The sequence below is a fragment of the Eleutherodactylus coqui genome, chromosome 3, assembly GCF_035609145.1.
Source record: "Eleutherodactylus coqui strain aEleCoq1 chromosome 3, aEleCoq1.hap1, whole genome shotgun sequence".
NCBI classification, from domain to species: Eukaryota; Metazoa; Chordata; class Amphibia; order Anura; family Eleutherodactylidae; genus Eleutherodactylus; species Eleutherodactylus coqui.
In genome coordinates, this window is record NC_089839.1 from 246,692,235 (window position 1) to 246,712,103 (window position 19,869).

Here is a 19,869-nt window from a genome sequence, read left to right on the forward strand (position 1 = left end):
ATGAGATAGATAGAGAGATAGATATTAGATAGATAGATAGATAGATAGATAGATAGATAGATAGATATGGGATATATAGATAGATAGATATAAGATAGATAGTAGATAGATAGATAGATAGATAGATAGATAGATAGATATTAGATAGATATGAGATGAATATTAGATAGATAGAAAGACAGATGATAGATAGATAGATAGATAGATAGATAGATAGATAGATAGATAGATAGATAGATAGATAGATATGAAATGGATATTAGATAAATAGATAGATAGATATAAGAGAGATAGATATTAGATAGATAGATAGATAGATAGATAGATATGAAATGGGTATTAGATAAATAGATAGATATAAGAGAGATAGATATGAGATAGATGATAGATAGATAGATAGATAGATAGATAGATAGATAGATAGATAGATAGATAGATAGATAGATATGAGATGGATATTAGATAGATAGATATGAGATGGATGATAGATAGATAGATAGAAAAATAGAAAGATAGATAGAAAAATAGAAAGAAAGATAGATAGATAATTGGATAAATAGACAGATATTAGATAGAGAGATAGATAGATATGAGATAGATATTAGATAGATAGATATGAGATGGATGATAGATAGATAGAAAAATAGAAAGATAGATAGAAAAATAGAAAGAAAGATAGAAAGATAATTGGATAAATAGACAGATATTAGATAGAGAGATAGATAGATATGAGATAGATATTAGATAGATATGAGATGAATATTAGATAGGTAGAAAGACAGATATTAGATAGATAGATAGATAGATAGATAGATAGATAGATAGATAGATAGATAGATAGATATGAGATAAATAGATATGAGATGGATATTAGATAAATAGATAGATATAAGAGAGATAGATATGAGATGGATGATAGATAGATAGATAGATAGATAGATAGATAGATAGGAGAAAGATAGATAATGCACACAAAAATCACCAATTGCAAAATGATATTACTTACAATATATATAACATCTTTCCCCCCAGACAAGTTCAGGCAATCTATTTTCCTGACAGTCGTATATGTTCTATAGAGTACTGTGTTTCTACACGCCCCATTATTCCTCCAGTAGAGGTGTGTTTTGGTGGATGTTTGGTTCTGTGCTGCATATTTTGCATGATATGGTTGCTTTTCATTTCCTCCATAGCATTTGATCCCGGCTCTTCATGTGTTTGCTCATATAGATACAACAAAATGGGTGAATTGTACTAGGATTTCAGACCCTTTTAGTCCACTAGATTCTCAGTACATAACACATCTCACTATGCTTCTACTTCATGCATTTTCTCGGTATTATCGTCCTATCTTTCCATTACAATGACTGTACACATGTAAATAGACTTTCGTTAACTAAACATATGAGGTACACTAAAGTGTTAATATGCACCATCTTACAAATCCATCCTTAAAGGGACATTCCATATATAAGCAAGTCATCCCCTGTCCACAGCATAGGCGTAACTACATGATTGGTGGAGGTCAACTGTTAGGATCCCATTGTTTGCCAGAAGACGGGGGGCGTCTCATGTCACTAAGTGTGAGTAGCAATGAATGATCGGCCACCGCTGTCTTCATTTCAAAAGGAGTGCCAGAGATAGCCAAATTCAAGCGTTCAGCCATCTCTGACAGTCCTATTGGAATTTTTTGTGTATTTCAGGATTTATTTATTTTATTGTAGACCAACAGGTCATCAGTAGATGATCAGTGAGGACCCACCACTCAGTTGATTCCCGGGGCCCCTGTCATTGCAGTCAGCACAGGAAGCAGAATGCATTGACCATAGCGTAGAGGCCTGTGCCTGCAATACTAACCTTGGCCACTGTGCTATCATCAGCGCATTCTGCATCCTGTACTGACCACAGTGACAGCGGCCCCTGAAATCAGCTAAGCAACTGGAATACGATAAGCGGGTCCCTGCCAATCATCTATTAATGAGCTGTCAGTCATCAATAGAAAAAAAATATTAAAAAGTCCCAGAATACCCCTTTATTGGAACAGTGACTGAGCATGCTGAGAGATGCTGCTCCTTTCCTTGCCAGTCCCACAGGGGCAAATGGGCCCCCCATTTCTGGCAATTGCTGGGGGTCCCAGCAGTCAGACCTCCACTGTTCAGATAGTTATTCCTTATCCTGTGGTTAGGGAATAACTTGACATTACTGGAATACCCCTTTAAGTATGGATTTAATGGACCACAACAGTAGAGTAGGATTGTCCAAGGAGCTGTATGGACACTTTCCAGAATCTTAAGGATGAACTCACATGTTTCAACCATAGCAGCCACCTATAAAGTGAAGTGCATTTAATAATAATTTCTATGAGATCAACATGTGGAACTACCTTGTAACAAAGTGCATATTTAACTGCACTAATAACTACAGTTCATGTTCTACAAACTAATACCAAGCGACTAGCTGTGTACTCACACCCTATCCTGCAGCCTATGGTCAAGCAAATGCTTAATAGGACTTTGCACCCTCTAAAGTTTTTATCTTGCCTAGTAGGTGAGTGTTATCATCTCACTGTATCTGGGGGTGTTTCAGCTTATTCTTTTCTGCTTTTTGCTCAGTTCCGCTCTCTGTAAAGAGAATTTCAGTGCAGAAAATATTGCAAATTGAGAGCCTTACTATGGCATAGAACCATTTCCAGGTTTGCAGAAACATTTTAAAGTGTCACTCCAGTGAAAGCACATGACTGCACCCTTTAACTGAATGCCCGTTACACTCTCAACGTCTCCTATATATATTAGTCACTTCCATGCAGTGCAGCCTCTAGTCTGATACTTATCAGACACCATTTCAATTTTTTCGATATCTCTCTGCTTTTTCTTCCTCTGAGCTGTGCTACAAAACCCCATGATGCATCAGTACAGCATCACAGGTCCAGCTAGAACCAGTACCATCTCTGCTGACTGGGAGGACACTGTAATTATTATTACTTTCTATATCTACCTAAAGCTAAAGATCAGAAGTAGACAGTCAGGGAGCATAAACTGTTATCCTTATTATAACTATGTGAAAGGAGCCTCTAATCATCACCAGCAACTGTGATAAGAGTTTTTTGCACCCCTCCCCATATAGAGCTTGTGTGGTACAGTTCGGGTGCCCACCCACTAGCGTTTTTTTACTGCGAAATTCGCAGCGGTTTTTTTTTTTTCTGCAGGGGTCTTTGGGCTATGGGACATGCAAAGCTAAAATCGCGATCGCGATTTTGCGCGATCGCGATTTTTACATTACAAGTCCCATAGACCCCCTGCAGAAAAAAAAAACCTGCGAATTTCGCAGTGAAAAAAAACGCCAGTGGGTGGGCACCCCTCATGTAGTTTCATTCTGATGACAGAGGTAGTGACTCTGGGAAAGAACACAAAGACAAGCAATTTCCAGGTAGTCACTTTCAGATGACATGTCCCAACTGAGGAGAAGGACTCCAGGAATTTTTAGGCAGAAAGGACTAAAAAAAACAAGGCAATAGTAGCTGATTTATATATAAAGTGGGAGAATAGGTACATAATGGAGAAAACATTTCACCGGAGTGGCCCTTTAACATCTAGCACATGTAATTTATTCCCATGACTATATCACTGACATATTATATATTTTAAAGGGGTTTTTCCAATAAATTCTTAACATGACCGGACAGTCATGTGTTTGCAATTTTGTTTTTTTCTTTAACAGCCAAGTTAAATTACACCTCTTTATAGTCGTACAACAGCATGTCACAAGCAAATCGCACACATTTTTGCCATGTAGTCTAGCCTAATGGTGATCAGGCTGGAAATGCATTTGAATAGTCAGACTACTAACAGACCCAATCATTTTGTCCATTTATACATAACAATTATTCCCATAATCCATAGTGGATTAATTGTGGAACACTCAGCGTACACTGGTTTTCTCTAAAGACTGAAAAGCTTGTTCTGATGACAACTGCACCCAGCATGTATGCCTGGCAATTAATTTTGCATAACAAGGTCAGTTTTCTATGGTCAAGGTTTCAACGTTTTTCAGTAATGCTGTCTATGGCTCACTCCAGTGCACAGTAACAACGTAATAGACTCTAATGACTGCGCAGAATAGCAGAGCGTATGGCAAGTGGAAATCTTGACACATTACATTTTATTTATGACCCTCATCCTATCCCATTCTGCAAGTTCAACCCTTTCCTGTCTTATGTCCACCCAAGTGAGAAACAATGGCATGTCTGATCCCAGGTAGTTGTTTGGGGAATTCATAGCATCACTTATATTATAATGGCAATGTGACATGCGCTATAATATAAGGAACTATATTAGCTACATTTTGCTACTACTTCATAAACCATGAACTAAACGAGACAAACCTGTCTTTTTGTAGCAGCTGTTCTGGACAAAAAACGGAAGCAACCCATCACTTCAGGTAACCATTTTATTAAATGCATCCTTGTATATAAGCCCTGTGTCTCCATGATTGTTCTGAAGATTTGTGAGTGTATATGCTATGGAGTTGTGATCTCCATGCAGTTTATACATCATCTTTATTTGTGATTCATATTTCTATACTTTGATATTAGCCATTAGAGTGCGTTTTCTCCTTTCCTTCCTTGTAGAATAGACCGTCCTCTTGTATTCTGTCGTCCTGTGATGTAGTATTGGAAATGGTTGAGAGTTGGCTCGATACATTTGAGAACACAAATTGTTTTGCGTATTTAAAATTTGGAATTTTAGGATGATTTTTGGAACCGGGTAGGAATTTGATGAGTTATTGCCTCTATAAAAGAACTTTTTCTTGTAAGACGCTAATGCAACATTTTCAATACTTAACCTAATTTGGCTGTGTGATTTTTTTCCCTCCACTTGTCAATCCTCCTTGCCATTGGACTTTTCCTTTGCTCCGCGTCTGAATACCGCCCCCTGGTGTTTGCAATTCAAAATAATGATTCACAATTTCTCCCTGACATACACAGCGCCCGCAAACTTTGATAGGATAAAGACGAATACTTCTTTCCTAGACATTGCAAACAGAAATCAAGGTAGGATATCACAAGTTAAACAATGATTGTGTAGACCTATCCATAGTGATTGTCCAGAGAGGGAAATAAATAGTAAATATACAAAGAAATAGGAAATTTAAGGAGGAAGTGCACACAAAAAAAACAGAAGGCAATAAATGGTGAAACATAGTAGTATAGATTAGATAAGACTATGTAGAGACAATAAGGCCAACCATGACCACCCATGACCACCCAGTAGGCTTTCCAACAAACCTGTTACTTTAGGGTATGTCCATACCAGGCAGAATGTCCGCAGAAGACCATTTGGTGTAGCTTTTGACACCAATGTTATTGCGAATTTTGGTGCAGAATTTACCAAAGGTGAAAAGGGGGAATCTGCACCAAAAATCCAGTGCTATACATAATTGACGTATGGCAGATCCAGAATGCACTCTGCTTGTCAACTACCACAGTAACTTTTTTTTGCAGCATATGGATGAGATTTTTAAAATCTCATCCACTTTGCTGCTACTGTAAATGCAGCCGATTTTCCATGTGAAGGGTCCGCAGAGAAAATCCATAACAAACCCGCCCCGTGTGAATATACCCTTATTCTTACAGCATCTTGTACCAAATGTTGTCAGTTGACTAAATACCACAGTAATATTCCTATAAGTACGTACACAATGGATAAAGTCCATGCTTGGATTTTGGTGCCGAGTTTGACTGCGCAATTTACGTATTACATTACAATGGAAGGATTTCACAGTGAAAATCTATATAATTTCCATGACTAATTAGTGCAAATGGGAGGATGGAACAATACCTTCGCTGCTCCACCTATTGGAAGACAGCATTTCTTATCAAGCCTTGCAACAATGACTGGGAAAATAAGCCAAAGCCAGAATCTCCTCCAGAAGGAAAAGAAGACCCATACACGGACAGCTGTTTCAGGATATTTGCCCCACATTGGTGTTCAGTAGGTTTGTTGGCATGGTAGTTGAGAGGCTTCTTAAAAAGTCTGCCATTAACTTGCAGGAATGCTGCCTTCAGATAGGTGGTGCTGCAGAGGTATTGTTCCATATTTCATAAACTGCCAGAGGAACATGGATTGCCTTATACGTCTGCTCACAAGGTGCTCTCCCGAACGAGAAACCATACCCTTTCTGACTCACAGTACATTAGAGCATAGTGGAGATTTCATAATCTTCCGCAGAGGATTTTTTTTCCACTGTGAGCAAGTGAGGTTGGTTAAAACCCCATTTACTTAGGCGGAATTCACCTCAAAATCTGTGGCTTTTTGGCACAGATCCGAATGCGGAATTTGCTCTGTCATTGAGCAAAAATTGCAAGTGGAAAAAGTTGCGACAAATTCCTCCGTGTGAACTTAGCCTTACATTGTGCTATACTTTGCTGTGGAATTTCCATGTGAAGTTTGTAGCCATAATTCCAAAGAAAGTTCTTAATGCATGAACTTACCCTAAAGTCAACCTGTCATGTTTGGTCTATTGGCAGTTGGTTATAAAGTAGTAGTACAATGAAATGTAGGGTTACATAACTGGCATTTTATCTATTTAATAGGAGAATAATATTGATGACCTATCCTCGGGGTAGGTCATCAATAGTTGGTCGGCTGGGGTCCGTCACTCAGGACCCCGAACGATCAGCTGATTGTGCGCCTGCTTGTAACTGCAAGCACGGCTCTCATTGAAATCAGTGCAAGCCGTGGCTGCAATTACAAGCGCCGGCCTCTTCACAGAGGTTGGAGCAGAGACTTCTGCTGCTTCCACTATGACTCCTGTGTAATTGCGGCGCTGTCAACTGGTGCACAATCAGTTGATCGTTCGGAGTCATGAGCGATGGGCCCCAGCCGATCAACTATTGATGACCTATCCTAAGCATAGGTCATCAATAGTATTTTCCCGGGAAAAGCCCTTTAAATCTCTGCTAACTCTGGGTTTTTGAATCCAGTGAAAGGAAAGACTCAATGATCAAAAGCCTTTCCTGAAGGGTTGCCAACTTGCCAACCATCCGTAAATTCCTGACCAGTCGGTGAAACTACTCTACTTTATTTTACCGTTCTTAAAAAACGGAATGCCCATGAATGGCGCTCGTTCAGGTTGTTATTATTCTACTAATTATTATCATCTTACGGTTCACAGTAAATAACAATCTTTGCATCTTAACATGTCTGTAGAAAATGTTGACGACCCTGCTTCCGTATGTGCACAGAGATAACTGTCAATCACCGCGTGGGGTCGGCCACTGAACTCATGGGTTCAGAGTTATGAGGACTTTAAAAGAATAAATTACAAGTCAAACGGAATCTTTTCCCAGAAAACTATAAATTACCATTCTTAGCAAATCCTGCTCTAGAATATCATCCCCACAGAGCGAAAGGAATGTTACACTTTAAAGGAATTTTACTTTATTTTTGTCTCCACCAATGATAGTCCGCGTGGTCAACGTGGCAGGTTTCTTTTAAATTGCACTGAGGTACTTTAGCTTAAATTTTAGGAAGATGCTTTGTAATGGTTCCTAAAGGCGGACTGCACATGGGCGGATTTGCATTGCAGAATACAGAGCGGCGTCTGCCTCCAGAATCCATAGAAAACACTGCCCATAGCCTGCTATGGCAAACTGCGATTTCCTCTACATAAGCAGAAATCGATTGTGATTTTCCGCTCGCGAAGGAGAAGTCGCAGTATGCTCCATTTCTGTGTGGATTCCGCAAGTCAATGGAAGCCATCTGATCTGCAGCCCTTCCGCAACGACATTGCAGAAAGGTTGTGGATCCTGCGCCATCGCCTAGCGAGGACACAGGAAAAGGTGGGATTTCAAAAAGAAAAACTGAACTGCGCATGTCCGACGCTCACCGTGCGGATCATCTGCAGTACGGCCGGTAAAAGAAAAAGCAGTTATGCACGGATGCCAGCTGGGCACAGGGTCAGATTCAACATGCAGAATGCGACCCGCCCATGTGCAGCCGGCCCTATGCAGCTTGATCTGAGCCTGATGCTGAGCACTTACCACCATAACAGTAAAACACCTTCCCACCAATTGATGAAGACTGTACGGGGGATGAGCGATCATTGAAGAGGTTGTACAACGCTGCAGTACTGTAGCTCCAACTGTTGTAACGTGGACCGATCGTTCTGATTTATACTGGATCGGAACAACATGATCACTCAGTGTAAACGCTGCCAGTGACTGAGGATCGAACGATAATTACTTTGTTTATCATTCATCGTTCAGTTTAGGCAATCATAAAAACTGAACGATGATCGGCCCGTGTAAACAGGTAATTGTTCGTCTATGAATGACTGCCTGTTTACTGTGAATGTCCGGAAGAGATCTCTGGCCTGCTCTGCATCCATTCACTGAGCGATCATCGCACATATTGAAGAGCCCAGGGACGATTACCGCTGGGACAACCGCACTGCATATTTGCTCGATGGGCGTTGCGTTTTTGCGCGGGTGTGTGCGTATTTTATAGAATTTTTGTGCTCGCATGCCCTGCATATTTGCACGCACAGAAAAGCGGCAAGCATGCTCCCATTAATTTTAATGGCAAGCATGCTCCCATTGATGTGACTGAATTATATTACTGGCACCTTTACAAATCTGGAGACCCAATGCCAATGTCACAGTTTTGTAGTCTGCAATTTCTGATGTAATAATATAGACTATAATCTAAGTTGAAACATCATGATATGTTAGTACATGTCCATAATTTCTGCTGCTTTTCATAAAGGAGCCATGATAAATGAATATATATATATATATATATATATATATATATATATATATATATTTTGTCTGACAAGTCTTTTGTATGGCAACTTTTATTGTTAGGGTAGACTCTAATAAACTCATAATGTAATAGAATTACTAGTAAACTATCCTATCAAAAGTAATTGGACACCTAAGCAAGCATCAAAAGTAGTGTTTGTTTGCATATATTAATACATAGTGGGGCCTCCTTTGGCCCTAATGACATTAGATACTCTCCATGGCATACCTTCTATTAATATATGATATATCTCAGCTGGTATTCCCTCCATTCATCCTGCAAATGTCTGGTGAGTTCTCTCAAGGAAAATAGACTCTGTTCCTATTTCCTGACTTGACGTTCCAATTCATCTCAAAGATGTTCAGTTGGGTTCAGTTCACAACTCTGTGCAGGCCGGTTCAATTATGGAATATCCATATCCTCAAACCAATGTAAAACAGCGTTGGATTTATGACAGGCTCATTGTCTTGTTGGAAACATTGCTGACCATTTCCAGAGCATGCTCACATTTAAAGATGAGCGAGTATACTCGCTAAAGGCAATTGCTTGAGCGAGCATTGCTTTTAGCGAGTACCTACCCGATCGAGACAGAAGGTTCGGGTGCCGGTACGGGGGAGCGGTGAGTAGCGGCAGTCAGCAGGAGGCAGCTGGGGGAGAGAGGGAGAGAGAGATCTCCCCTCTGTTCCTCCCCGCTCTCCCCCGCAGCTCCCTGCCCGCCGCCGGTACCCGAACCTTCAGTCTCAAGCGGGCAGGTACTCACTAAAGGCAATGCTCGCTCGAGCAATTGCCTTTAGCGAGTATACTCGCTCATCTCTAGTCACATTGTTGGCTGCACATTATTATCTAGAATGTCAAGGTACACCTCCATGTTAATGGTTCTTACCACTATAACCAATGGACCAAGACCATGGCAAGTAAAACATCCGCAGACCATAATGGAACTTCTGTCATACTAAACTGTTGGCACAACACACTCAGCCAAAAGGCGTTCCCTGGGCATCCCTGATAGAATGTTCTATCATTGCTCAACTGTCCAATGACGCCGCTCGTTACACTTTTATAGACTAGCTGATGCACCTTCTTTAAGATAACTTGCCAGATGTTTTCAGACTGAATGGAGGGTAATAACAGCTGAAGTGTATCAGACGTTAGTAGAAAGTATACAATGTAATTAGGGCCAGAGGAGCCCCACTTAGGCCTTAGTCACACGGGCGTTTTTTCACGCGATTTGCGCATCGCATGACGGATGCGCATGCGCAAATCGCGTGACCGGAGCCGAAAAATCGGCCCGAAAATCTGCTCCTAGCCGCGTTTCATTAGAAACTGGACGGAGCTGTCCAGCGCATTGCATTCAATGGAGCCGGCAATACAGCGGCTCCATTGAATGCAAGCGCTACGGGCGAGTGTGGGATGAATTGTCGGGAAGGGGTTAAATATATAACCCCTTCTCTGCAATGCATCCTTAAATGTGAAAAAATAAAAGAAAAGGATGTACTCACCTGCTCCCGGCAGCTGGAGATCCCCGCGGCCGGCCTGCAGTGGGTGTGACTCAGACTGGCCCCTGATTGGCTCAGCGCTGAGCCAATCAGAAGCAAGTCTCAGTCACACCCATTCATAAATTCATGAATGGGTGTGACTGAGATCTGCCTCTGATTGGCTCAGGCTGAACCAATCAGGGGCCAGTCTGAGTCACACCCCTTCACACCCACTGCAGGCCGGCCGCGGGGATCTCCAGCTGCCGGGAGCAGGTGAGTACATCCTTTTTTTAAATTTTTTCACATTTAAGGATGCATTGCAGGGAAGGGGTTATATATTTAACCCCTTCCCGACAATTCATCCTGCGCACGCCGGCAGCCCATTGCTTTCAATGGAGTCGGCTGTATTGCCGCTCCATTGAATTCAATGGGCAAACATTGTTCTTCTCTGCCACAGCTGTTACAGCTGTGGCAGAGAAGAATGATTTGTCTTCTGTATGTTCTCAATGGGGTCGGCGCTGCTGCCACCGGCCCCGTTGAGCGCATATAGAGAAGAGAACAGGAATCGCAGATCGCACCTATCTGCGATTTCTGTTCTCTAATTTATCGGAAGAGCGCATAAAAAGCGCTCATGTGTCTGATACCATTGCAAAGCAATGGTTTTAAAAAATCGCCGGACGCATGCGCATGCGCAAATCGCGGCAATAAACGCCCGTGTGACTAAGCCCTAAGTATTAATATGTGGAAACAAATGCTACTATTATTACGCGTCCAATTACTTTTGGTAGGATGGTGTATGTTTATGTGTGATATACAGTAAATTGTTACAGATTTGAAATCATAAAATGCAAATCAGGTTTCTTGCACAGTGCAGATTGTTGTAGTGGTGTTTTATTATATATACTAAGAATATTACACAGACTTACCCTAAATCACAGAAGAAATTACATGTTCTGTTTCCATATTTTCCAGTGTATGAAAATGGAAAATCAGTACGCACCCCAAGTAAAACGTTATGGTTATCATGGACAGCACAACAGCAATTGGAAAGCAGTTTTTTACATATAGCACTTAGTGTTCATTTATTTTTTGTTCCTTGTGTTTCCGAGGGCTTAAACAGATTCGCAATGGTTTCGTTTCCACTAGTGGGATTTTCTGGGGCGCCCATGAAAAGATAGGAATTGCCTATTAGCTACGTGCGAGAAAGATAAGGCAGAACCTAGCCCTCCGCTTTCTTTTTCAAACTCGCGCATGATAGTGTGGAGTTTGAAAGGTAAAAAAAAGAGATTTTAAACTCGTTCATGCGCAAGTACTCTCCATAGCGGTGAGCGTAGTCGCCCATACACCCATGTGAAGAAGCCCTGAGAGTCAGCCATTGAAGCCATAGAAGCTGCAAACTACACATGTGCCTTGAGTGTTTTTGATATTCTCGTAAGTTTCTCACCAGCAGGTGTCTCCTCAGCATTGGATGTTCTGATATCCCTTATTTGCACATAGAAATGTGAAACACCGAACGCTAAGAACCCAAGGACCCCACTAGGCTCAACGAGAATCGTGCAGTCTAAACATGCTGCCTTCGCGAATGAACTGGTGATGACGTCACCAGCTTGTTCCATCGGTCAAAAGAGATTCATGAGATTCTCGGCCCGTATAAAAGGTTACATTGTGTCACTGTCAATATAATCTACATACATTTTCCATACAATGCAGAAACAGCCATTCTACTAATCCAACTATGGTCGTTATCATCAGGTCCCCTGAATGGCTTTGTGTCAGTAACAGGTGTACCACACCTAACAGTATATTTCGGGTTTATATGACACAGGAAGGAAAAAATGATCATTTGCCCTTTTAAAAACACTAAACTGGGATTTTTCCTGATAAAATAATGGGAAAAAAGAGTAGAAGCTGCCAGTTGTGAGCAGCGCAGATATTCCCAGGAGAGGGAGCAGAGAATTGTAAAACCCTGCAGCTCTTTCATGAATTTCAAGCCGCTAAGTGCCGAGGGATTCCATTATCTACATGAAATTCCTGTCCTCTCTTCATCTACAGCTTTGTTTGGTTAAGTGAGCTAAGAGTTTTTTGGTGCGGTATTGGGTCACAAAACCCTGCTATATTTCTAGGAAGGAAACTTAATTTTCCTTTGACATTGTGTAATTTAATCATATCAGTAGAATATATAAATTGTGCATCTGTTAGTACACCTCACATTGCTTGGTCTAAGGAGCAGCAAACAACCAATGCAATATATAGATATGAGATAAATAAATAATAGATAGAGATAGATAGGTAGATAGATCTGAGAAGTAAAGATAGATATGATATAGATAGATAGATATGAGATACATAGATAGATATGATATAGATAAATAAATATGAGATAGATATGATATTAGATAGATAGATAGATAGATAGATAGATAGATAGATAGATAGATAGATAGACAGATACATAGATAGATAGATAGATAGATAGATGGATAGATAGATATGTAGATAGATAGATAGATAGATAGATAGATAGATAGATAGATAGATAGATAGATCTATCAAAGGGGTTGTCCAAGTTATGTAAACTGCAGGTAAAGATGTCCCCCATGGTAAAAAATAACAAAGAAGTTCATGTTCACCTCTACCTGCTCCCTGCTTGTTCCCCGCCAATGGCTCTGGGTCTCCCTGTTAACATGATGATTGCAGGCTGCAGTTATACTAAGCCTTCTCGTAAATTGGCTGCTGCAACCACTGACAGCGCTCAGTTATCATCCCTGAGCACTGCCATTGGCTGCAGCAGAAGGTGTACAGGATATCACAAGTTAACTGCAGCCTGTAAATAAAACAGTATGGCGGAGACAGGGAGCAAGGGACAAGCAGGGAGCAGGTAGAGACAGGGGCGTAACTATAAAGGATGCAGGGGATGCGGTTGCACCCGGGCCCAGGAGCCTTAGGCGGCCCATATGGCTTCTCTTCTCCATATAGGGAAACCAGTACTATGAGTAAAGCATTATAGTTGGGGGCCCTGTTACAAGTTTTGCATCAGGGCCCGGGAGCTTCAAGTTACACCTCTAGGTAGAGGTGAGCATGAGCTGCTTTGTTATTTTTCACCATAAGGGACTCCTTGAAAGAGGTTCACTGAAGTTTTTTTAATGCACATTAACCCTTTTCTCACTTGTTACAAACATTGATGTAGCTTTTCCAAACAGTTCCCATTCAGCACTCTAGCGGTACAATACATAATATTACTAATTCTTCTCACCCCAGTAACATCCCGTATACAAGTCACAGGAGCTAGCAGCTACTAATCCTAGCACAGTCTATGTGACATCACTGGTGAGGTTTTGGGGCAGGAGATTGGCTGCAGCAGTCACATGGGTATAGAGGCAGCTATGTAAAAAGAGATTGGTGAGAAAGACCAGAGCTGGAGCAGTGGGCAATTACGAGATAACTATGGCTTTTCAATTACTCTATATTGTTCCTTCTAAACTTCTACAATGTTTATAGAAAACGGATAACCCCTTTAAGTCAGCCTATGCTTTCTGTATGATAGGTGAGGCCCTCCTAGGGAAGTAGAAGACTTGCATTTTTTAAGCAAGACACTCCAAGAGGCTTGTCAACTATGTTCTGCCAATTCAATACAGTATATGAAATGAATATAAGCTACCATAAATAGTCCTTGTTGTCTGCTAAGAAATTCTAAATGATCCATTTTCTAACAATGAAATCTGTAGCCATTAAAGTAATTAAGGGATTCACACCAATGTTTACGGCCTAATTGTTGAACTGGCTGAATGGTGGCTACAATATGCTGTGTAGGGGCCTATGGACTGTCTTATGGGATATGCATACAGCTCGCACTGTGCTCAGTGTGGTATAATACATGTATGCATGCACCTGTGATGCCCTCAGATAGTAATGCATTATGAGCGGATGGATTCTCTGCAATCTGTGTAGTGTGCCAGAGCGAGAAGTTAGGGTCACAGTGATTAGTCTTCTCCCATCCGGCTACACTACAGTGAAATATGGGGGTTGATGGTGAGGTGCTGGTCTCTGCTCCCTGGTGTGATGATGATGAAATGTAGCTTGATACCCCCAGTGGAAGAGAGTCAAAGGAGAGAGGCAGGGTAATAGTTAACTTTATTCAGCATCTAGATGATGAAGTGTTAAAGTCCATTATAATGCACGTTCCCAAATCCAACCTTGGTGGCCGGAAGTGCTGCTGCCTCTCTATCTGTTCCATACTGCTGATATGGGCTTTTCAACAGGACCTCGATATATCTTCACTCTGCAGTAAGACATCAGATCCAGGAATGGCTGTTCAGGAACTGTTTCCTCCAACCAACTTAGTAGATGACTCTACGCTACACTACTTTCTACTTCCTTCTCTTCTAAACCCGAAGACTGAAACTTCTGGGACATCACATGAACTTATATAACTTAAGTTCCTCTCATTAGTTTAAGGGCTTACTCACACGAGCGTATATCGGCCGCCGTTTTCTCGGCCGGCCGATATATACACTACCATCTGATGCATTGGATGCCAATGAATCAGATCACACAGGCATATTACAGCAGCGTAAAAGCAACGGGCCTGCAAATATAGCGCCGGGCACTTTTATGCCCGGGAAGCAAAGATAGTCCTGGAACTATCTTTGTGCCCGGAATACATTGGCTGCCGGAGAAGGGAGGTGAAAGGGAGTTTAGCAGTGTAACTGCTAAACTCCCTCATCTTTCTCCTCTCCTCTCTCCCCCCCCCCCCCCCCGGCTGTTTGCAATGGGAGGGGCGGGACAGGGGCAAAGCTAATCTCTGCCCCACTCCACCCCCTCCCATTTGCAAACAGCCAGAAAGAAGAAGAGAGGAGGTGAGCCGACAAGTGGGAGGGAAGGGGAGGCAATGGCATTGCGGCCTCGGCATATATGCGCCAGGCCCGTGTTGTCTGAATGGGCGCACAAACGTTAGATTTGTGCACCCGCTTACAGCGCCGGCAGGTGCACATACAAATGCCTACGCTCATGGGAAAGAGCCCTAAGACTGTTTGGTTGAGAGTTGGGAGGCTAGAAAGAACTGATTCGCTAGGATGGGTCTATCCCCTATCCTACTGTACTCAAAGTAGCTTCAAGTCTGAATATCAACACAGTATACCTACATTTTTCAAACATATTCGTCTTTTATTGTATCAGACATTCTTGTTACATTACTTTAGTATCAAGAATGTCTGGAATGATATTTATGCGAAAAGCAACAATCAAGCAAGGAACATTCATTAAAGGAGATGTCCCGCGCCGAAACGGGTTTTTTTTTTTTTTAACCCCCCCCTCGTTCGGCGCGAGACAACCCCGATGCAGGGGTTAAAAAAACCACCCGCACAGCGCTTACCTGAATCCCGGCGGTCCGGCGTCTTCATACTCACCTGCTGAAGATGGCCGCCGGGATCTTCTACCTTCGTGGACCGCAGCTCTTCTGTGCGGTCCACTGCCGATTCCAGCCTCCTGATTGGCTGGAATCGGCACGTGACGGGGCGGAGCTACACGGAGCCGCTCTCTGGCACGAGCGGCTCCATAGAAGACTGCTGAAGACCCGGACTGCGCAAGCGCGGCTAATTTGGCCATCGGAGGCCAAAAATTAGTCGGCTCCATGGAGACGAGGACGCCAGCAACGGAGCAGGTAAGTATAAAACTTTTTATAACTTCTGTATGGCTCATAATTAATGCACAATGTACATTACAAAGTGCATTATTATGGCCATGCAGAAGTGTATAGACTCACTTGCTGCCTCGGGACATCTCCTTTAATTCCCAATTTTGGTATTAAATTTGTTCAGTTTTCAATCCTATCTCTCACACGTTGATACAACTTTTGGTTGCTCTCTGACAGACCGTCCTGGGAGGCGAGCATCTGCAGACACTTCTGCATCCCTACATCACAGATCACACTGACAGCTGCTTAGAGCAATCTGTGATACTAATCAATACAGATGGAAATTAATAGGAATCTATGGAGAGGACATTTCACAGTGCATCAAAATGCCACAGTGGTACAATTTCTTGTCACCATCGCTTGTATATCCTATAAGTAGACTTTTTTCTTCTTTTTCAATTAAAACTTCACTGACGACAAGGTCTCACTGCTTGGTCATGTTTCTAGTACAGTCGCATGACAGTGCAGAGAAACAAAAGATGAAAAATGATACTCCTTCTTGGGATTCTCTCTCAAGAGAACTCCTCGATGACGGTGTATCTTTGTACAGTATGTGGTCTTTCATGTCTTACACAGTGTTATGTAATATCGCTGGACTGTGCAGAAGAAAATGTGCTCCAAGGTGCTGGTGCGGTTAGCAGCCTCCACCTGACAGAAAGATGAGAATTAACTTTCCAGGCTTTTTTGGGAGCCGCATCGAGCAATTTAAACAAAATAAATGCATAATATTTCATTATATAGTTATATTTGGGTGCATAGCTATATATTTAATTACCTTCTAAGTTAATTAACTGATCTTTAAATGGAAACCCCCATTGGTAGTAGAAGCGTATTGAAAAGTAGTAGATGGACTTATCATCTTGTTCGCCAACCCCACTAAATATTAAATCCCTTTAGTTATCTAGTGGTTCATCCACAGTTCCAGTACTGTTGAGTAATTAGATATAGTGTTCAGAAATGTTGGAAGGTGAGTGACAAACCTGACCGCCATAACTGCAGCCTGATTGGTTGGCATTCAGCTTCCCTAGAAACAGATATAAAAAATAAAGGAACACATTTTTCTGATGGAAGAGAATAGCTTGAAGATGTTTGGGGAGAAAAATGTAATTTCAGTAACCAGTTGTTGAGTATTAGAGTCCTTAGTGAAGATCCTTTTAGTTTAGTGATCAGTGATCTTGTGAAAGTCTGAATGGTATCCCTCTGGTCCAGTGCAGCCATATGAGTCCCGTCACCGTGGTCTCGGAAGCTCCTGCAGCCTTAGTCACTTTTTTAAGTCTCAAAAAAATCATACTGAGTAGTGAGAGAGTAGATATAACATTCAAACTTTCACAGGACTTTCACTGAACCCTAAACTAAAAGGAGCTTCAATGAGGACTCTAAGGTTACTAAAAAATACGACACAGATTTAAAGCTCCTGCAATCTAGCAGGAGCAAGCCAGGTGCTCAGCTGTCATGGACGGTCGAGGACCCGGAGGAGCAGACAGAAATAGTTTATAACTTCTTCTGCCTTTTCTTTTCCAGCCTACATAGTGCTCAATGAGCATTATGCTGTGAACAGAGGGAGCAACATTGCCATTTCTTTTATTGGAAATGACTGCGGTATGGCAAAGCTGCTGAGTCTTCAGCCCAGTTATGCAAAGCAAAATGGTGAATCCACTCCTGTACTTTATTTTAACATGAACATATTAACTATAAAAATAAAGAACTAAAAATTAAAGAAAAACTTTTTTTTTACTTTTTATAGACATTGACCCTAATAAAACAAACAATCTTTAAAATAGTCCCATTTTATGAAGAAAAAAAACAGCAAAAACTATTTAAATAGCCCAAGAAAAAAAAATAGGGTTATAAAACCACCATATATGTATAACTGCTAAAAAGAGATTGGCCCTTGAGAACCAAAACAATAGTTCTTAACGGGGTTTTGTCATAAAAAAAAAATAATTCTATACTCACCTATTCCTCTACAGGTAATCTTCCTACCGCATCTTCTCCTCACTGATCTTGTCCAGTCCCCCAGGTCAGCTCACTTCCAGGCAGCCGGCTTATTATGAAGCCTGCATTTCTTGCATTCATCTTCCTGCAGGTCAGTCAAGGTTACGTCCCTGTGACATAACGTTCACTGGCTAGGAAGGAATGCTGATCTATTGCAGAGACAGTGGGCATGAGCAGTCTTTACGATAGCTCAGCACTCCGTGCTAGGCTGTGAACTAGTAATGTAGTGTACCCTGGCTGGCAGGAAGGAGACTGCCTGTAAATGTATGTAACATCACAGGAAGCAGAAAAATAAGCCAGCTGGAGGTGAGGTGTCCATTTTTCTGTGCGCTACTCGCACCCTTTTGTAGAATCACTCCTTTTTTATATTTTTATCTAAGCAGTGGTAACATTTTTAGAAATGAAGCTTAAAACTTTATTTAGTTGGTTCTTGACACTTTAAGCAATCCATAACCCTGAAGGTGTAATAATTGTCTTTCGACTGGTGGAGACCAGGGAGGCCCGTATTCATGAAATGAGCAGAACCAAGCTGGCTGACCTACCTGTTGGTGTCAGCAACGTGTTTTCGGGCATGCTAAACCATCGTGGATGCAATTCAGGCTCTATCTTGCACGAGTGCAAGATTCGGGGAGCTGGGGATAAGTCGACCCTGTGGTCTGCCAACGGGTGCCGTATGCCCCACGTTGGGTGACCATCAGTGCCTATATACCATGACAGAAAGGTCTTCTTTTATAAGATTAACACTAATAAATGTATTATCTTGTTTCAGTAAGCTTCTGCTTAGTTTGCAACTGCTTGTTAGACCCCAAATTGTATATAATTCTAAGATTTGATGCAATTTGGATCTTGAACGTGTCTATTTGGCAAATTTTTGGGCAAATGAAAAATGAGTCAAGAGCATAGATATGAATGGAAAAAAAAATCTTTCACACAATTAATCACGTGTCCCTTTTTGTACATCCAGAAATTTGGGGCGCATGCTATAGTATTCATTTTTACAACTATTTAGCCAAAATGGAGAAGTCACCTGTGTAATTTACTTTATCAATGCAGACTTTATAAAAAAAAATAATAATAATAAAAAAAAAAAATCAACATGGTGACTTCAGGTATTCCTAGCATCAAACCTTAATGGGACACAAGTGAATTCGGCGAGGAGTGCAGATTAGTAATCTCACAAAATACATTAGCAATCTCCGTAAGATTTATAGCTAGAGAACTGAAACTCTATCCAGTGGGAGCCTCGATAAATCAGATCCTGACCTAGATTTATGGGTAGCAAATAAATGCAATTATCTCGTTCATCTGCTCCAAATTATTGTGTCTGGGTCTCAGCACTATAACCGTAACAGAACAAAACGCGGCTGAATCACTGGCCTTAATTGCATGGATTAGCAGCGGCTGTGCGCAGAATGAAAGCCGAGGACTTCTGAGTCTTCCCGTGTAGTAATGAGTCAAACCCTCTCATATACTAGGTGATAGGAGAAATAGGTGGGGGAGGAGGGGGCATCGAATCACTTTCTCTGTCTTTTATTATCCCTGGCGGAGCTGTCACTCATTAGCTGTGTTAATGGTGCTCTTTTATTGTGACATACTTCATTAATTTTATGACATCATCTTTCTGCTACAGGTTAGCTAAAATGTATCATCCTTACAGATTAATTGAAATAATCTCTATCACAGCAGGCCTTGTGTTAATCAATGATCCTTCCTTTGCAATGGAAGAGTAGGATTTTAAAAAAATGTTAAAACATCACGCTGATGAAGCAAAGCTGAATTTATCAATGGAGTTGGGCTCAGTTTGTCATTTGGGAACTCTCTCGAAGGAGTAAATCTGTTTACTGTTTGTTGTATCACGTTGGAGTAGATTTATTAATAATGGCTTAGATAAAGGCAGCCTAAA

At 41.4% G+C, this 19,869-nt stretch overlaps 1 protein-coding gene across 4 annotated transcripts in view; it reads left to right on the plus strand.

The window, feature by feature from the left end:
* The window catches only part of NTNG1 (netrin G1), a 276,714-nt gene that overhangs the window by 170,372 nt on the left and 86,473 nt on the right, over positions 1–19,869 (plus strand). For 2 of the 4 annotated variants that reach the window (XM_066594724.1, XM_066594727.1), the window contains exon 5: positions 4,396–4,437. The exons of 1 other annotated variant lie outside the window; for it this stretch is intronic. In XM_066594724.1, the coding sequence (XP_066450821.1) occupies positions 4,396–4,437 (42 nt within the window). The remainder of the gene's footprint in view (positions 1–4,395; positions 4,438–19,869) is intronic. One more of the 4 variants, XM_066594725.1, reaches the window with a different exon arrangement.